The 16,238-nt window shown below is 34.7% G+C and overlaps 1 protein-coding gene across 9 annotated transcripts in view; it reads right to left on the reverse strand.

The window, feature by feature from the left end:
- Positions 1-16,238, reverse strand: part of TBL1XR1 (TBL1X receptor 1) — a 167,544-nt gene that overhangs the window by 12,303 nt on the left and 139,003 nt on the right. For all 9 annotated transcript variants that reach the window (XM_045539706.1, XM_045539701.1, XM_045539702.1 and 6 more), the window contains 5 exons: positions 14,140-14,203; positions 13,938-14,035; positions 12,744-12,804; positions 2,668-2,789; positions 2,459-2,533 (listed from right to left, as the gene is read on the reverse strand). In XM_045539706.1, coding sequence (XP_045395662.1) covers positions 2,459-2,533; positions 2,668-2,789; positions 12,744-12,804; positions 13,938-14,035; positions 14,140-14,203 — 420 coding nt within the window. The remainder of the gene's footprint in view (positions 1-2,458; positions 2,534-2,667; positions 2,790-12,743; positions 12,805-13,937; positions 14,036-14,139; positions 14,204-16,238) is intronic.

The following is a 16,238-nucleotide window of genomic DNA, read 5'->3' on the forward strand; positions in this document are numbered from 1 at the left end:
CTCTCAGAATGTAGAAGCAAGCAAATTTTGTAATGGAGAAAAAATTAAATAAGCAACTTACAAATAACATGATGACTCTCATAAAACTATGAAAAGTAACAGATGCCACAATTAAAAGGGTAAGTAGAGAGTACACCTTTCCTGAGATGAAAATATACCTAGGTATATCAATTAAAAATGTATATTATTTTTGATCAAAAATTAATAGAAACTTATACCACAAGTATTTCTGGCATAATCATTCAATAAAAAATATCTTGCCAAACACAAACACCCAGCTCCCAAACCCAAGGGCCAACAACAACAACAAAATTAGATGGACTTCACATTTTTGAAACATAACTAATAAAAGATAATGAATCAACAGCATGTGTTTTTTGTATCCCAGGTATTTACAACTCCAAGTAAAATAAATCCAAAAGACATGCTTCCAGGACTTATTTCATTAGACCTTTCAAAAGCATTTGATACTTTTGGCCACGTTCATTCCTCACCTCCCTTGAAATATTCTTCTCCACATATCCACTCTCTTTCTACTTTAGATAACCCTTTTCAGTTTCCTTTGGGAAGCACATCCCTCTTGATCTGGTAATTGTTATAAGTTTTTTAAGACTTATTATTTCAGGTTCCTTCTTTTCTTACTCTGTGCTTTCTACTTACACAGTTTTGTCCATTCCAGAGGCTTTCAATGACCACCCACCTGCTGAGAATTTCCAATTTTTCACCTCAAGCTTAGAGTTCTTTCGAGCATCAGACCCACCTATCACCTCCACTTGAATGACTCAAAGATACTCAAGCTGGACATGATCTTCTCACTCCATCTCGTATTCCCTCTTCTCAGAAAATGGTTCCATTACACCTTCTCCATCCACCTAGTTTCTGCTTTAAAATCTTATGTTACCTTTAATTATTCTTAGATGAAAAAAGCTTTCTAACAATTTCTATTTCCAACCTCTCTCTCCAGCTGCAACTCAATCTGTTACACAAGGCTCTGTGGACAGTATCATTTTCTCATATTGGCCTTCTTTCATTTCCTCTTATGTGCTACATGCTGTTCCGAAGAAATTTTTTCATTTTGTAAGCATTAATGCATGTGCATGCAAAGAGAACTCAAAGATAAAAGCATTTTTACTAGTAATGTTTTCAAGGGAACCCAGACTTAAAAACTTCCTACCTAAAAACACAGCAAGTACTTTTAGGGGAAAAACACCCACAAGGTTCCCAAGGTTACATTTAGTCTGTTCATGGTAGGAGGAAAAGCATTTTCCCCTCATGATTATCGTATCTGTAAGGGTCATCACAACTGCAGTGATTGGTACTGCCAAGTCAAGGACAAAATTGTTTTTGGTACAGAATTAGCTATTATAGGAGAGGGCTCAAGGTTTCATTTATTTTGGAGATTAATAATAGGTTGTTCTTTACCTCAAAATTCTTTTTTCCCTAACTGGAATATGGTGAGCTTAGGTGCAAGGTATCAGTTTTGCTTTCAGTCGCACAAGAAAAACAAAAATTTATGTTGAGATGAGGATATTGACATGTCCACTAGGTTCACTCACTAAGAAATTCTCTGCTATATATCAGTTTCCCAGTAAGGGTGATACGCATTGACACAAAAGCAAAATCAAGTTAATACAATTCATAGAATTTCAGTCAAATCCATGAATGCTACAAGTATCTTGAGTACATATTAGTCAAATCTTTACGTGTGCAAATAAACTTTAATTTCACCAATATATCACTTTCTAATGATGAATACAATTTTTAACATGACCTTTCTTACTATCTGTGACTAAGTCATGGAGTACCCAGATGTTTGGTTAAACATTATTTCTGGGTGTGTCTGTGAGGGTGTCTCCAGATCAGATTAACATTTGAATCTGCAGACTGAGGAGAAAACACTTCCCTCCTCAATGTGGATGGGACTCATCCAGTTATGTGAAGGTCTGAATAGAACAAAAAGGTGGGGAAAGTGAAAATTCTCAGCCTCTGGCTGCTGAACTAAGATACTGGTCTTCTGCCCTTGGATTGGGACTTTACACCATTGGCACTCCTGGTTCTCTGGCCTTGGAATCTGTACTGGAACTACACCACCAACCTTCCTGGGTCTCCAGCTTGTAGAAAGCAGATTATGAGACTTCTTAGCCTCCACAATCATGGGAGCTAATTCCTCATAATAAATCTCTCATCTATCTATCTATTCCATTTTGCTGGAGATCCCTTACTAACATAGTATCATAATTCCCATCATACAGCTATCTGTTATATTTGTTATATTCCAGTATTTTTATATATTTTTAAAAAATGAAAAACAATGATTAACCATTAAAAAGTAGGACAAGTCCTCATCGAGGCTTAAATATTCAATGTAAAAGATACATTCTAAATGGTCTTAAGATGGTCAGAGTAGCCATATTGCTTGTCACCCCCCCATCCCATTTCTCCCCACTAACTCAATTACCTTCAAAGTCATATCATCAGAACAGGAGGCCAGGAGGTTGCCAGTTGGGTCCCATTTGATAGCATTTACTTCATTCTAAAAATAACAGTAAATATTCACATTTTCATTTTATAAACTGGGTTGCTGTTTGAATAATAAACATATGTATTTCAAAACTATTCTGAAACATATTTATCATAATGATTTTATGGGGGAAAAAAGTTACTTACCGTATGTCCTTGGAATGTTTTAATAGGTCTGTCTTGTCCTAATTTACAGACATGAATGCACATATCTGTACTACAAGAAGCAAAGGTGTTGTTGCTCTGCCAATCAACATCCAATGCTGGTGCTGGAAAGCAACAAAGGTTAGGTTTGCATTATTCCAAATGTACTAAAAGCTAGGGGCTACAGCTATCAACCATGCGTAAGCTAATTAAATATGCTAATAGGCACTGAACATTTTACTTCAAACTTTAAGATACTAAGAAAAAGATACAAAGTATTTAAATATCATGAATATTAATTTCAGCTTAGTTATCTGTGTGAGTCACAGCCTAACAGAAAGTACACTGGCCTAATAACTAGGAGATTAGGGTTCCTAAGAGTTTGCTCTGTAAATTACTAGCACCAGGTCTTAGGTTCTCTTTTAAAAAATGACAAAATTAAGTGTGATGCTAAAAATCTATGAGTGTTCAACGAAAATTCAACCTTTGTTCTGCCACTGCCTAATTAGCGGACCCAAGCAAGTCACTTAACCTCTTACCATATTTCCTCATTTAAAAATGGGGTAACATACAGACTGAACATTCCTAATTTGAAAATCTGAAATCCAAAATGCTCCCAAATCTGAAACTGAGTGCTGACATGACACCACAAGTGGAAAATTACACATTAACACAAACTTTATTTCATGCACAAAAATTAGTAAAAAAAAAAAATATATATATACATATATATGTATATACACATACATATTGTATAAAATTACCATCAGGCTATGTGTATAAGGTATATATGAAATATAAATTAATTTCATGTTCAGACATGGGTTCCATCCCCAGGATATCTCATTATACATATGCAAATATTCCAAAATCTGAAACACTTCTGGTACCAAGCATTTTGGATAAGGGACGGATACTCAATTTGTACCACCTTTAAGCTTAGTACACAGAGACGATGTGAAGACCAAGTGAGACAATGTGTGCAGAAAGTACTTTGTAAACTACAAGAGTTAGACAAATGTTACACAGGTCTAAGTATCACTCCCATTATCATCTACTCAACTAATAAACAGAAAATTACATATGATTTGCAAATACATTTTCTTCTAAGTAATTTTTGTCAAATACTTCTTAAAATCTATTTTCGTCAAATGCCTCTTAAAATCAAATACCTCTTAAAAATCTTTGAATTTAAAACCTTCGAAGCCCAAAAGCTGCTGACATTTAAACATTTAATCTGATGTTAGCTCCAATATGATTAAACATTCTTTCCCCTCATTTTCCCCTGCTGCAAGGTGCAAAGGCTCTCTGTAATTAGCAACACAGATTAAGGTGATGATACCAAGTAATTGGGTTAAGCAACAGGCGCACACTAAGAACACTGGATTTAAAGCAGGGATTGACATACTATTGGCGTGTGAGACAAGAATAGTTTTTATACTGCAATTAGTTGAGTGGGGGATCAAAGGAAGACACAAATCACATGAAACTTAACTCCTGATTTAGAGGGAAAACTTATAGACAAGGACAAAAACAGGACGGTTAAAGTTAAGCTATGCATGATAATTGTTAGAAATATAAAACATTTAATTAAGGAGATCAGAGCTGGTGTCTATGAGAAGGAAAAGCAAAGCCACTCTCTCACTGTATATATTAAGAAATAACTATAATAGTAACTGGCCATGTTAAAACTAAACATAAACAAGTGTTTTGAGCAATTAGACTGATGAGGATACAGGTCATGCATGAGAACTTAACAACTATGGACAGAAACAGTAAAAAGAAAAGGAAGACTTAAAAGAAACAGAAAAAGTAAAAGAAACAATAAAAGGAAGACTTAAAGCACCCAGAAAGGAAAATTTAAACAGGATTTTCAGAACTATAGTAAGACACAAGACAACAAGCAAGAGTGAAACTGATTCCATTAACTAGTTAAAGACAAATCAGGTAAAACCAAAATTGTAAAGTACAGCTCAAAAAAGCTAATGGTAGTAATATGACCAGACATTAAAAGAATTAGTTTTGGGTACATGTCTATGATGAAAAACGAGGTATCAGAATTTAGTGAGCTTATAAAAGAAATACTTACAAGATGGGGTAGAAAATATTTAATGGGAGGGGGTATGAAATTTAAAATATGTATATATTATTATAATATCATATATAATATTTAACCCTCCCCCAAGTGACCTTATAAAAAATAGTGGCATATAAAAATGTTAACATAAATTCACCTTTTATACAAAATTTCAAATTATGAGAATTCCCACCAAGTTAAAAAAAAATAATCAAGAATCATATAACTTTAGAGCTGGCGAGCTGAGCAAACTAGGCCATGCTTTTATTCCTGTCATACAGTAGCACTACTTTAGCTGGTGTCTGATCTTTCCTTCCACAGACCTTCTATGCTATATGTCCAATTCCCAGCTTCTGAGTGCTTCATTGCTAAGAGCAGCAAACTGCACAGAACTGCCCTGTTCTGTGGCTGTGTCCCCCCAGGCTGATTAGTATACAAAGTCTGGTGGGATGTAGTTTATTCAAAGGGAGAGAGGGGGGATTTAAAAGCCTAGTACCCTTGGCTCAAGATAGGAGAAATTCTGAGGGGCAATAAATACTCCAAAGCTTCCCTCTGGAACAGGCTAAGACTGGGCCTTCTTCAACAGAAATCACATCCTTCCTTAGCTACTTCCCTCATCTCCATCCTGCTTCCAGTATTTTTTCACTTGTTTCTCCTGGGAAGGTTTCTTCAATAAATCACTTCACTCAAATATATGGCTCAGAGCCTGCCTGCCTTTTGGAAGAATCCAACCTAAATCAGCCAGTAAACAGAAAAAACACAGGCCAACTTTTTTCAGCACAGTGTGTGAACTCTGCCTCCGTTTACGGGTATCACAACTTCTGACAGCAATGTGGATGACTGCTCTGTTCATTTGTCAGCCTACTCTCAGATTCATTCCTCACCATACTCTTGCCCACTATGCTCTGTAACCCAGGAGGGCTCACTATTGTAAATTATATTTCCCAGACTCTTGCACCTACTGGTTTACAGATGGGTTCATATAATGAAAGACAGTCAGGCTGGGTGTCTACCAGTGGCTCCTGCTCTTCTTGCCAGGCAGCCTCTCCTCTACCGCTCCAATTCCTACTGAACAGGCTTAGGTCTCCTGCAGTTGCTAATCTCTGGGTTACCTCATAGTCCTCTGTTTTTCATTCTTCCCACAGCAACTATTTTCTTGTATTAAATTCTGTTTATTGGACTATCTGGTTTAGATTCTGATTTCCTGCCTGGAACCTGTTTCAGTAACTAACTACTATGCTTTAATTTTAACGTTAAATATTACTTAAAATATCATTTAAAAAATTTTTAATAAATCTTTGGTAAATAATTGTTCTAGTGTTAACAAGTAGAAGGGGGGTGAAAAAAATCTAATTCGTTTAGAAGATAAAGCTATAATAAAATGTTATGAAGAAGGCCAAATATCTATCATGATGCACCACAATGTTGATTTGATGTAGGGCAGTCTGCAAAATGTTAGAGAGGAAGCTGAGAAAACAAAAAGTAGCATTAAAACAAATACAGCATTAGGCTCAGAAAATGCAAAACCAAACTAAATAACAAAGTAAAGATTTTTGGGAGCTAGGGAATGCTGCAAACATGAGTTGTATCATTAAGGCTTCTGTGATATGTCTGGCTCATAAAATATAATGGTTATAGGTTGATGTAATCTAAGAACACATACTTTCTTTACTTTATTCCTAAAATAAAATGACTCTACATAGTACAAGTTCTTTAGGAATATATCTCTAACATAAAATGTATTTTTATGTACCAAATTTGAGAAGTATGTTCACTATTACTGGTCTCATTTTACACATGATTAAAGAGGCTAAGAAAAAGTTAGTTTTCCCAGAGTTCTACAAGTTTTTGAAATCCTGGAGCTACTATTAAAATTTCTGTCTCCTCCCATTCTGATTTCTTCTCATTAACCCATGTAGCCTCCATAATTTATAAAGAGAAAGAACAAACCTATGATGGAAGGAGAAAAGGACACATTTATTACTCACTCACTTAAAAAAAAAAAACAGCTTTATGAGATATAATTCACATACCATACAATTCACTAATTTAAAGCATCCAATTCAATGGTTTTGGTAAATTACATTATTAATCTTTAAAATTTATGATCCAATATATATAACATTAAATTTGTCATTTTAACCATTTTTAAGTATAAAATTCAGTGGCATTAATTATATTCACAATGTGTAATCATCACCACTACTTCTAAAACCTTTTCATCACGCCAAAAAGACACCCTACAACCATTAAGCAGTAATTCCCCATTTTCCCTTCCCACCAGCTCCTGGTAACCTCTCATCTACTTTCCTGTCTCTATAAATTTGCCTATTCTAAATATTTAATATAACTAGAATCATACCATTTATCCTTTTATATCTGGCTTACTTCACTAACACAACACAACACTAACACAACATTTTGTTTATCCAACATCTGTTGATGGACATTAGTTTGGCTACTGTGAATAATGCTGTTATTTACACTGGCATACAAGTATCTGTTTAAGTTCCTGCTTTCAATTCTTTTGAATACATACCTAGGAATGAAACTGCTATGTCATATGGTAATTCTATATTTAGCTTTCTGAGTAACTGTCACATTGTTTTACAAAACAGCTGTACCATTTTATGTACCCACTAGCGATGTACAGAGTCCTAACTTCTCCACATTCTCATAAACACTTGTTATTTGTCTATTTTTATTATTATAGCACTCCTAATAGGTGTAAAGCAGTATCTCACTGTAACTCATCTAGCATAAATCATAATGTTTTATATGTAAGAATATACATGGAAGAAAATATAATACAATAATTAATATGGTAATTTTAAAAGCCTGGTATACTTCCATTTCTGGCCAAAATAGAGTAACAGGGGCCAGATTTACCTCCTGCCCAAAACAAACAAGAAACTTGCAAATTATGTGACATAACAGTTCAAGACACTGGACATCAGGGAACAAAGGACAGTGGTCCCATTATAATTACATGATTTTGCAATCTGGAAAAAATATTTAGGTCTCAGCACAAGGAAGAGGAATTCCCCCTGGAAGGTATCAATGGGATTCCTGAGTTGAAGAAACAAAGCTGAGAGTCTAGGGAGACCAAGACAGCTAGAATTCACAGAAGAGAGTACTCAAAAGTAGAAAGCTACCCAGAGAATTATAAAGACCTGCAATGGGTCCTGCTCATGTTATTTGAGTACTAATCAGCACAAGTGTGTAAAAACATCAGTTGAGGCCAGGAAAGAACCCCTCAAAAGGATATGAAGAAACAGTACTTGCTATTCAAGGCTGGGAAGGGTGCCTACATCCACAACTCAGACAAGAAAATCTCATGATTCATGAATCACTGGTTAGAATACACATAAGGTTCTTACCTCAATAGTGGAGAAATAATTAGCCCTACACTGAGCACTGCTGCAGTGACACTTAACAAATCTTATAAGCAAGAGCCAAAAGATCAAAACCATTCCCAAGTAACTTAACTAAGTCCCAGGACAAATTTCACAATAATTTATAACAATATAAAAACATGTAACAACCAACAAGGTAAAATTCACAATGTCTCACTTCCAATCAGAAGTTAACCAGGCAAGCAAATACACAAGAAATCATGACCAAAATGGAGAAGTCAAATCATTAAAAATGACCTAGAAGAGACAGATGTTAGAATTAGCAAAGACACTGAATCAATTGCAAGTGTATACAGTTCACCCTTGAACAACATGGATTTGAAATGTGCAGGTCCACTAATATGTGGATTTTCTTCCATCTCTGCTACCTGAGACAGTAGGACCAACCCCTCTTCATCCTCTTTCTCCTCAGCCTACTTAACATGAAGATGAGAGGGATGAAGAACTTTATGATGATCCACTTTCACTTAATGAATAGTAAATACATGTTCTCTTCCTTATGATTTTCTTAATAACATTTTTAGCTCACTTTATTCTAAGAATATAGTATATAACATATAAAATATGTGTTAACTGACTGTTTATGTTCTCAGTAAGACTTCCAGTCAACAGTAGGCTATTAGTAGTAGCTAAGATTTGAGAGAGTTAAAAGTTATATGCATATTTTGACTGCACAGGGGGCCAGCATCTCCAACCCCCACCTTGTGCAAAGGTTAACTGTACCATATGTTCAAAAAGTTAAGCTGAGACATGGAAGATGTTAAACCAAACTTCTAGAGATAAAAACTACAGCATGTGAAATGAAAAATACATTGAATAGGATAAACCACAGATTAGATGCTGCAGAAGAAAAGACCTGTGAACTTGAAGGCAGCACAGAAACTATCCAAAAACAAAGAGAACAAAGACTGAAAAAAAAAAAAAAACGAAATAAAAGAACAGAGCATCACCAAGTTGTAGGACAACTTCACAAAATCTTAGATGAAAAGGGTAGGGGTGTGAGGAGGGGGGCAGAAAACAAGATCATTATTTAAACCATTTAGAATACCACTTCAAGGTAGATGGTGATAAGCTGTATACATTGTAATGCAACCACTAAAATAAAACAAAGAATTACAGGTAATATAGCCCATCAAAAGAGAAAAAAATGGAATCATGAAAAAAATCCAAGTAACCCAAATGGAAGCAGAAATACAAAAAGAACAGAAGAGACAACAGAAATATAATAAAGTTAAACGTAACTACATGAATAATCACATTAAATGTAAATTATCTAAATATAATAATTAAAAGGCAGAGACTGTGAGACTGAATGAAGACAAGCAAGACTCAACTTTATGCTGCCTGTATAAAATATACTTCAAATATAAAGACAGAGATAGACTGAAAATAAAATGATGGAAAAACATATACCATGCCAACATTAATCAAAAGAGAGCTGAAATGGCTATAATAGTAGACAAAGCAGATTTCAAAGCACAGACTACTAACAGGGAAAAAGAAGATTGTTTAAAAATGATAAAGGGTCAATCCAACGTAAGGCAAAAACATTTCCAAAATGTTCATGCACCTAATAACATTTTCTCAAAATACACGAAACAAAAACTGACAGAGCTTCAAAGGAAATAGAAACTATGTGTTTTTAATTATTGTTGGAGATTGTAATATTTCTCTCTCGATAAATGATGGAATGAGAAGGAAGACAGAATGATGGAATGAAAAGACAGAAAATCATGTAAGGGTATGAAAGATTTAAACATTATCAAACAACTTTACCTAAATGACATTTACAGGAATAATGGAATGAAATTAAAAATCATTATTAAATAAAATCTTGGAAAAGCCCCAAATACTCAGAAACTAAGTAAACACTTCTAAATAGCCAATGGGCCAAAGAAGAAATCAAAATTAAATTAGAAAGTATTATGAACTAAATGAAAACACAACACACAGAAAATATTGGGATGCCATTAAATAGTAGTTAGACATAAATTTATAGCACTAAATACCTATATTAGGTCTCAATCAACAACCTCAGCTTCCACCTCAAGAAAAGAGAAAACAAGCAAATTAGATTGGCATTGAAAGCCTGACACATAAAATAACAAATTATTAAATTATGGAATTCATCAAAGTTAAGAACTTTCTGGTCTTCGAAGGACATTGATGAAAGAAAGCAAACCTAAGCCACAGACTGGGAGAAAATATGTGCAAATTATATACCTTAAAAAGGATTGTATCTAGAAACTATAAAGAATCACAAAAACTCAATAATTTAAAAAAACCCACCTAATTAGATAAAAGGTCCAAAGATTTGAACAGACACTTCACTGAAGATATACAGATGCCAAATAAGCATATGAAAAGATGCTCAACATCACTGTTATTAGGGAATGTAAATTAAAACCATAGTGAGATATCACTACACATCTATTAGAGTAGCTACAATTAAAGGAAATGATTTACATACCGGGGCCTGGCAAAAATACAGAGAAACTAGAATATCCAGGGCTAGTGAGAATGTAAACCACTTTGGAAAACAGTTTGGCTGTTTCTCAATAAGTTAAATATACATCTAACATATGATATAGCCATTCCCCTATTAAGGATTTGAAGAAAGTAAAAATGTCTACGTAAAGACCTGTACATGAATGTTGATAGTAGTTTTATGTATAATAGCCGCAAACTGGAAACAACACCAATTTACTTCAATAGTTGGAAGAGATAAACTGTGGTATAGCCGCATAAAGGAATACTACCAGCAACAAAAAGGAATGTACCACTGATATGTTACCACATGAAAGAATTCTAAACAATTATGCAGAGTGAAAGAAACCAGACCAAAAGAGTAGTGACAAAGAATATCAGTGACTGCCTGGGGATAGGACAGAGACATCACAAAGGGGCAGGAGGAAACTTCTGAAGGTAATAGCCATACTCATTATCTTGAATGTGGTGACAGTTTCAATGGTGTACACATGTCCGAATACATCAAATTGTTCAAGTTAAATATGTATAGTTCATTTTATGTCAATATACCTCAATAAAACTGTTTAAAAACAAAAGCATAAGAAAGAATACCGTGAGTAAACTAAAGCTTATTTATTTGTAAAAAGACTTCAACACCATCTACCTCACTGGGTTGTATTCGGGACTAAACGGGATAAAAGGAGTACCATCTCTAGCACAAAGCTGGCACTCACTAATGTCATAGCCAGTAACAGTACCACACATATGCTTACTTCAGCTTTTCATCACTCCTAGTATCTATGAGAAGTTTTTAGGAAGAATTGCCAGAAACCTAAGAAATTCTACCTGGGTGAGGACTAGAAACAACAGTGACAAGGAAGTAAAACAGGTAAACAAAAACTGATGTGTAAATGCTTATTAGTAGGGTAACATTTAATCAGGCTGAATTGCTTAACATAATGCTTACAAACTTATGTTATTCAGATACTGCAGAAAAATCATTTTGCATCTTTTTTGGGTTGTTTAGTCACATAAAATAGAGAAAGAAAAAAAAAAACAAAACAAAATGCCTGAAGCTGCAAGTTTCTGTTTTACAGGTGATGCAGTGCCGTTGGCTGTTTATAAAAGGTTATTACGAAAGATTTGAGAATAACCAGGGTTATTTTAGTCAGCCTCCTAATCAAAACTCTTCCCAATCACAGCAAAATCCTGAAAGAAGCAGCTAAATCAGGTAGTACTAAAATTACTGTTCCAATAGTTACTGGGAATCTCGTTCCAGTTTAACATCACTTAGTCACTGCAGTCAGGAAAACTCAAGAAAAGCAGGCAGAAAGGTCCTGGGCTGAAAGGGAGAGCAGATACAGGAAACTCCAGTCTCTACTGGAGGTGAACACCCTGGCACATAGCTGTCTATCATGCAGGAAGCAGGAAGAAGCACTATTTTAGGGGTAAGAGACTGATCAGATTTAAGGACCAGATTGAATACTACTTAAAACAGAAATCCATCTTAGCCACCATAGTTCCAACAACACTGGGAAAGTCTGGTTTTTTACTGCCTGTACACAGGAGGAATGACTTAGACATATCATTCCAAAATGAGAAAATGACAGTATCTAAATTTGTAGGAGTTTACACACTATTTTGTATGTATAATTTAGTTTTATCCTCATAACCAACACGCGTTATTGCTATCCCTCACGTATAGACAGTGAAAACAAGGCTCGGAAAGGTTACGTGCTCAGTCCTAAAGCTTGTTAAGTGAAGTGGAACTGACATTCAACACTTGACCTTCTGATTCAAAAAATCTATGCTGTTGTGGAGAACATTTAGGGAATTAAAAATAAAATAAAATAAAAATCTATGCTCTTACCATTAGATAATACCACCCCTAATTGCACCATGCTGCAAATACTTTCTTTATGGTACATTTCACAGAAAATGTTTGATGATTCTCTGACAATTAACAATCTGAATGTCAAGGAACATCAACTCCTGAAATGATTAGTAACAAGACTGATATTTGACATTTCAAGATTTGAATGAATTATGTGCTGTTAAAAGTTTAATTAGAAAAATAGAAGAAAGCTCCAACTTTCACGTAAATTATAAAAGTTTACCTGAATGAAAAGGAAACTGTTGCTTGGCTTCACCAGTATGTGCATCCCAAATAATTGTGGTCTGAGATTAAAGGAAAAGAAAAATAAATTACCACGAAAAGGAGTTTATCTTAGATGCCTAACTATATTAAAGCAATATGAAATGTCAGCATAGATTTAATTTTAAACATTTACTTTATTCCAAATAGTACTACAAGGGTATCATATACTCCCCACGTTGGGAGGAGATGACTATTAAGCAGTTTAATTTTTCCCTGATGATTTTGCATTACTCAACTTATTTCAAATAACAATTCTTGGTTGTCTACAAAGTGCCAGGCATTATATTAGATTACTAAGAAACTCCATTGCAATAGTGTATTTAACGAAAGATTCTTACAGTTGGTGAGCTATAAGAGAGCAGATTCCTGGTTAATAATGTAATCAGCAAGTTCTCAATACTGAAAGGTTTTTAAAGCCCCCAATTTACACAAAAAGGCAGCTTGAACTTTGATAATACTTAAAACAAGGACCTAAAGTACTATATCGTGGCAGTGACTATTAATAGGGCTCTTCTCTCCCTTCCTAGCCTCCACTTTTCTTCCCCTTTATCACTTTTTTATTGCTCACTGAATATATAAAATCCTGAATCAGTTTCTCTCCACATCCCTATCTGACACAATACTCAACTATTAGCATGTCCTTTCCTAGATTAAAATAATCTTAAACCCTTTTTTGGGAGGTGTGATAGAGAAGATGACCTAAGGAAATGAAGGAGATCATATTTTCAACTCATCCACATTCACCAGTCTAGTTAAATGAAGGAAACTAGACAGATAGTGCATTTCTTAAAGTTTCAATTAAGTACCAGGAGCTGGGCTAACAAACTGGCTCTAGTATTTCCGACGGACTCACTCCAGAGCCACACTCATTGAGGAGGTAAACCAGAACTGTGGAAGTGAAGCAAAAAGTACAGGAGGTATAACATTCATTATGGTTCAAATTCCCACTAGGATAAAGGGCATTTTAATGAGTAGATTCAGGAATGAGCTGACAGAAAATCTAAGAAAGCATTATTATTATCATAAATTCATACTTGAATTTCCCAAATGTGAATCTTTTGTTTATGTGATTAGCAGAGAAGAAAAAGTATTGTTTTCAATTAAACCCTGTAATACATTAACTTTTACAGAACTTAGTTTAGTGTTCTTTTACCTTATCTACTCCAGCACTTAGGATGAAATTTCCTTTCTTATTCCATTTTAATGCAAATATTGGGCCTTTATGCTGCCCTAAGGTGCTAGCAAGGTTACCTAAAATTCAAAAAAGAAAAACATTAAACATTAAAAGAAAAACACTATTTCAAACTTTATAATTTAGATGAACAAAAAAGTAAAAAGAAAAATGCTTCATTTACCATCTTTAGTCCATATTCTGGCAAATCCATCATATGAACCAGTTGCTAGAAGTGTACCTTCACTCTGCCAGAGAAAAACACTTTTTCCATTATATAATCCAGAAAAGGCACTTCATAGTTATTAAAAATATTTTATGTTTAAATCCCAGATACTGCAGATCTTGACATAGAATGCTGCTTCAAAACTCAGCAGTTTTGCCTATTTGTGAGTGCCACCAAAGGCCCACGAAACACGGTTCACTGCGGTGAAGCTACTGTTGTCTGTGAACCTTACATCCAAATCTCAGCAACGACAGCAACTGCTCTGGAGCAGGATCAGCATCACCACCCTCATGCACGCCAGAGATCTCTAGTTTCTTCACAGACGCACACAACTAAGAATGGAGGTGGGATGGTAGGTTAGGAAGGACATCAAAATCACAATCTTATAATGATTTAATAGAAGTAAAGAAAAAATCTTCCTAAATATTTAACTGTGATTAGAGTTTTTATATGCTCACCCTCTAAATCCTTTACTATCTAAACGAAGTGTGTATGATCCAAACTATATTGTTGTTTCAGATGACCGGATTCTTTCTTTTTTTTTTTTTGGTGAAAACATGGATGAACCTGGAGAGATGACCAGATTCTTAACACTGAACGTTTTTTCCCTTTTTTAATTTCTTCCATTCTGAAATATTTACCAATAAAAAGAGCAATGCAAGGAAAAGAGCCAGAGAAGAGTGCAGGCTGACTTTATAGTTAATGAAGTGAGTACGATTACCTACTTTCCCATGAGGAAAATCCATATAAATTTCTCTAAATTTATATTCCCTTGCTGTGTCTTGCCTTGATGAATGGTGTAAGGGCAGGACAGATCTTTCTTACTCTATGCAAATGCAAAAGTTTTATTAATAGATTATATTAAACAGATTCTTGCTGGAATGAGTAAACATTATTGGAGATACAGAATGAAATCCTGCCTTACTCGGCACCTTCTTGAAGCTTTTTGGTAAGGGCATTCAAAACAAGATCAACTATTTCATACCTTTCAAGCCATTTAGCTGTATAGGTAAGTGACAAACAAACAAACAAACAAACACTGGTTCTGGGAATTGGAGACTCAGTCCTGCTAGGATCTGGAAATCCCTCAGGGTTCTATCTAGGGAAGAAGGAGCCATGTTGAAGCCAATAGCAAAAGCTTATTTCCAGCTTCTGCACAATGTCAAGTTTCTTCTAAACTACTAGGCCCAAAATGTTTTAGTTGTAAAAATACTCAACTAGAAAAACAATACTTTAAAGATCAGACATCTCATAGGCTCTTGCTTTAGAAATGGAAAAGAATCATTAATTGAGGGTGATGTTTTCCCCTTTTTAGTAAAAGTTTCAAGTTCACAGTGAAAAGCCCACACTTTTCAAAACGTAGTTCAACATCACCACTTTCAACAAACCGATGTTCACTAATTGTTCTTTTCAGTGTAAACTGTAAATTTCATTAAATCAACATGGTTACTAGGCCAGGTAGTGTAAGAAAGCTATTACGTCTTTGATTTAAGTTATAATAACTACGCATATTAACTCTTAGTCCTGATCCTGCAAGCAAATTATACTACAATGTACTAATCCCTTTTTAAATTTTTAGAATTGTCAACACTTTATAAGAGGAGGTTAAATACATTGCTGGAAATTTTGGAAGAAAATGCTAAAAATACCTAGTTATGAGTTCTGAAAGAATTTCACAGAAACTAAAAGCTTTAGCTGGAATAATCATTTTTAAAGACAGCTCTCCTTCCTTGGAATGGGATTTGGAAGATCATTTGGAAAGCCCCACAAAAAGTTGTTGAATAGAGGCCAGAGGAGGAAGGAATGTTCATTTGCCGAGGAAAGGACAGCTAACTCTTGATATTCTTTGCAAACTGAAGTAATCTAAGAGGCTTGGGCGATGGGGACTGTGCAGGTAAGAGACGCATTTGAAACTGAAAGGATAAAGATTTATCAACAACAAAATCAAACTATTTTGTAAGTCAGAGTAGTTGAGTTATCCTGAAAGATGTTGAAACATACATAGAATCAGAGAATTTTAAGATTCTAAGCAGCTAGAATAAATCTTGGAAGTAATG

Source organism: Lemur catta, chromosome 1 (genome assembly GCF_020740605.2).
Source record: "Lemur catta isolate mLemCat1 chromosome 1, mLemCat1.pri, whole genome shotgun sequence".
Classification (NCBI taxonomy): Eukaryota; Metazoa; Chordata; class Mammalia; order Primates; family Lemuridae; genus Lemur; species Lemur catta.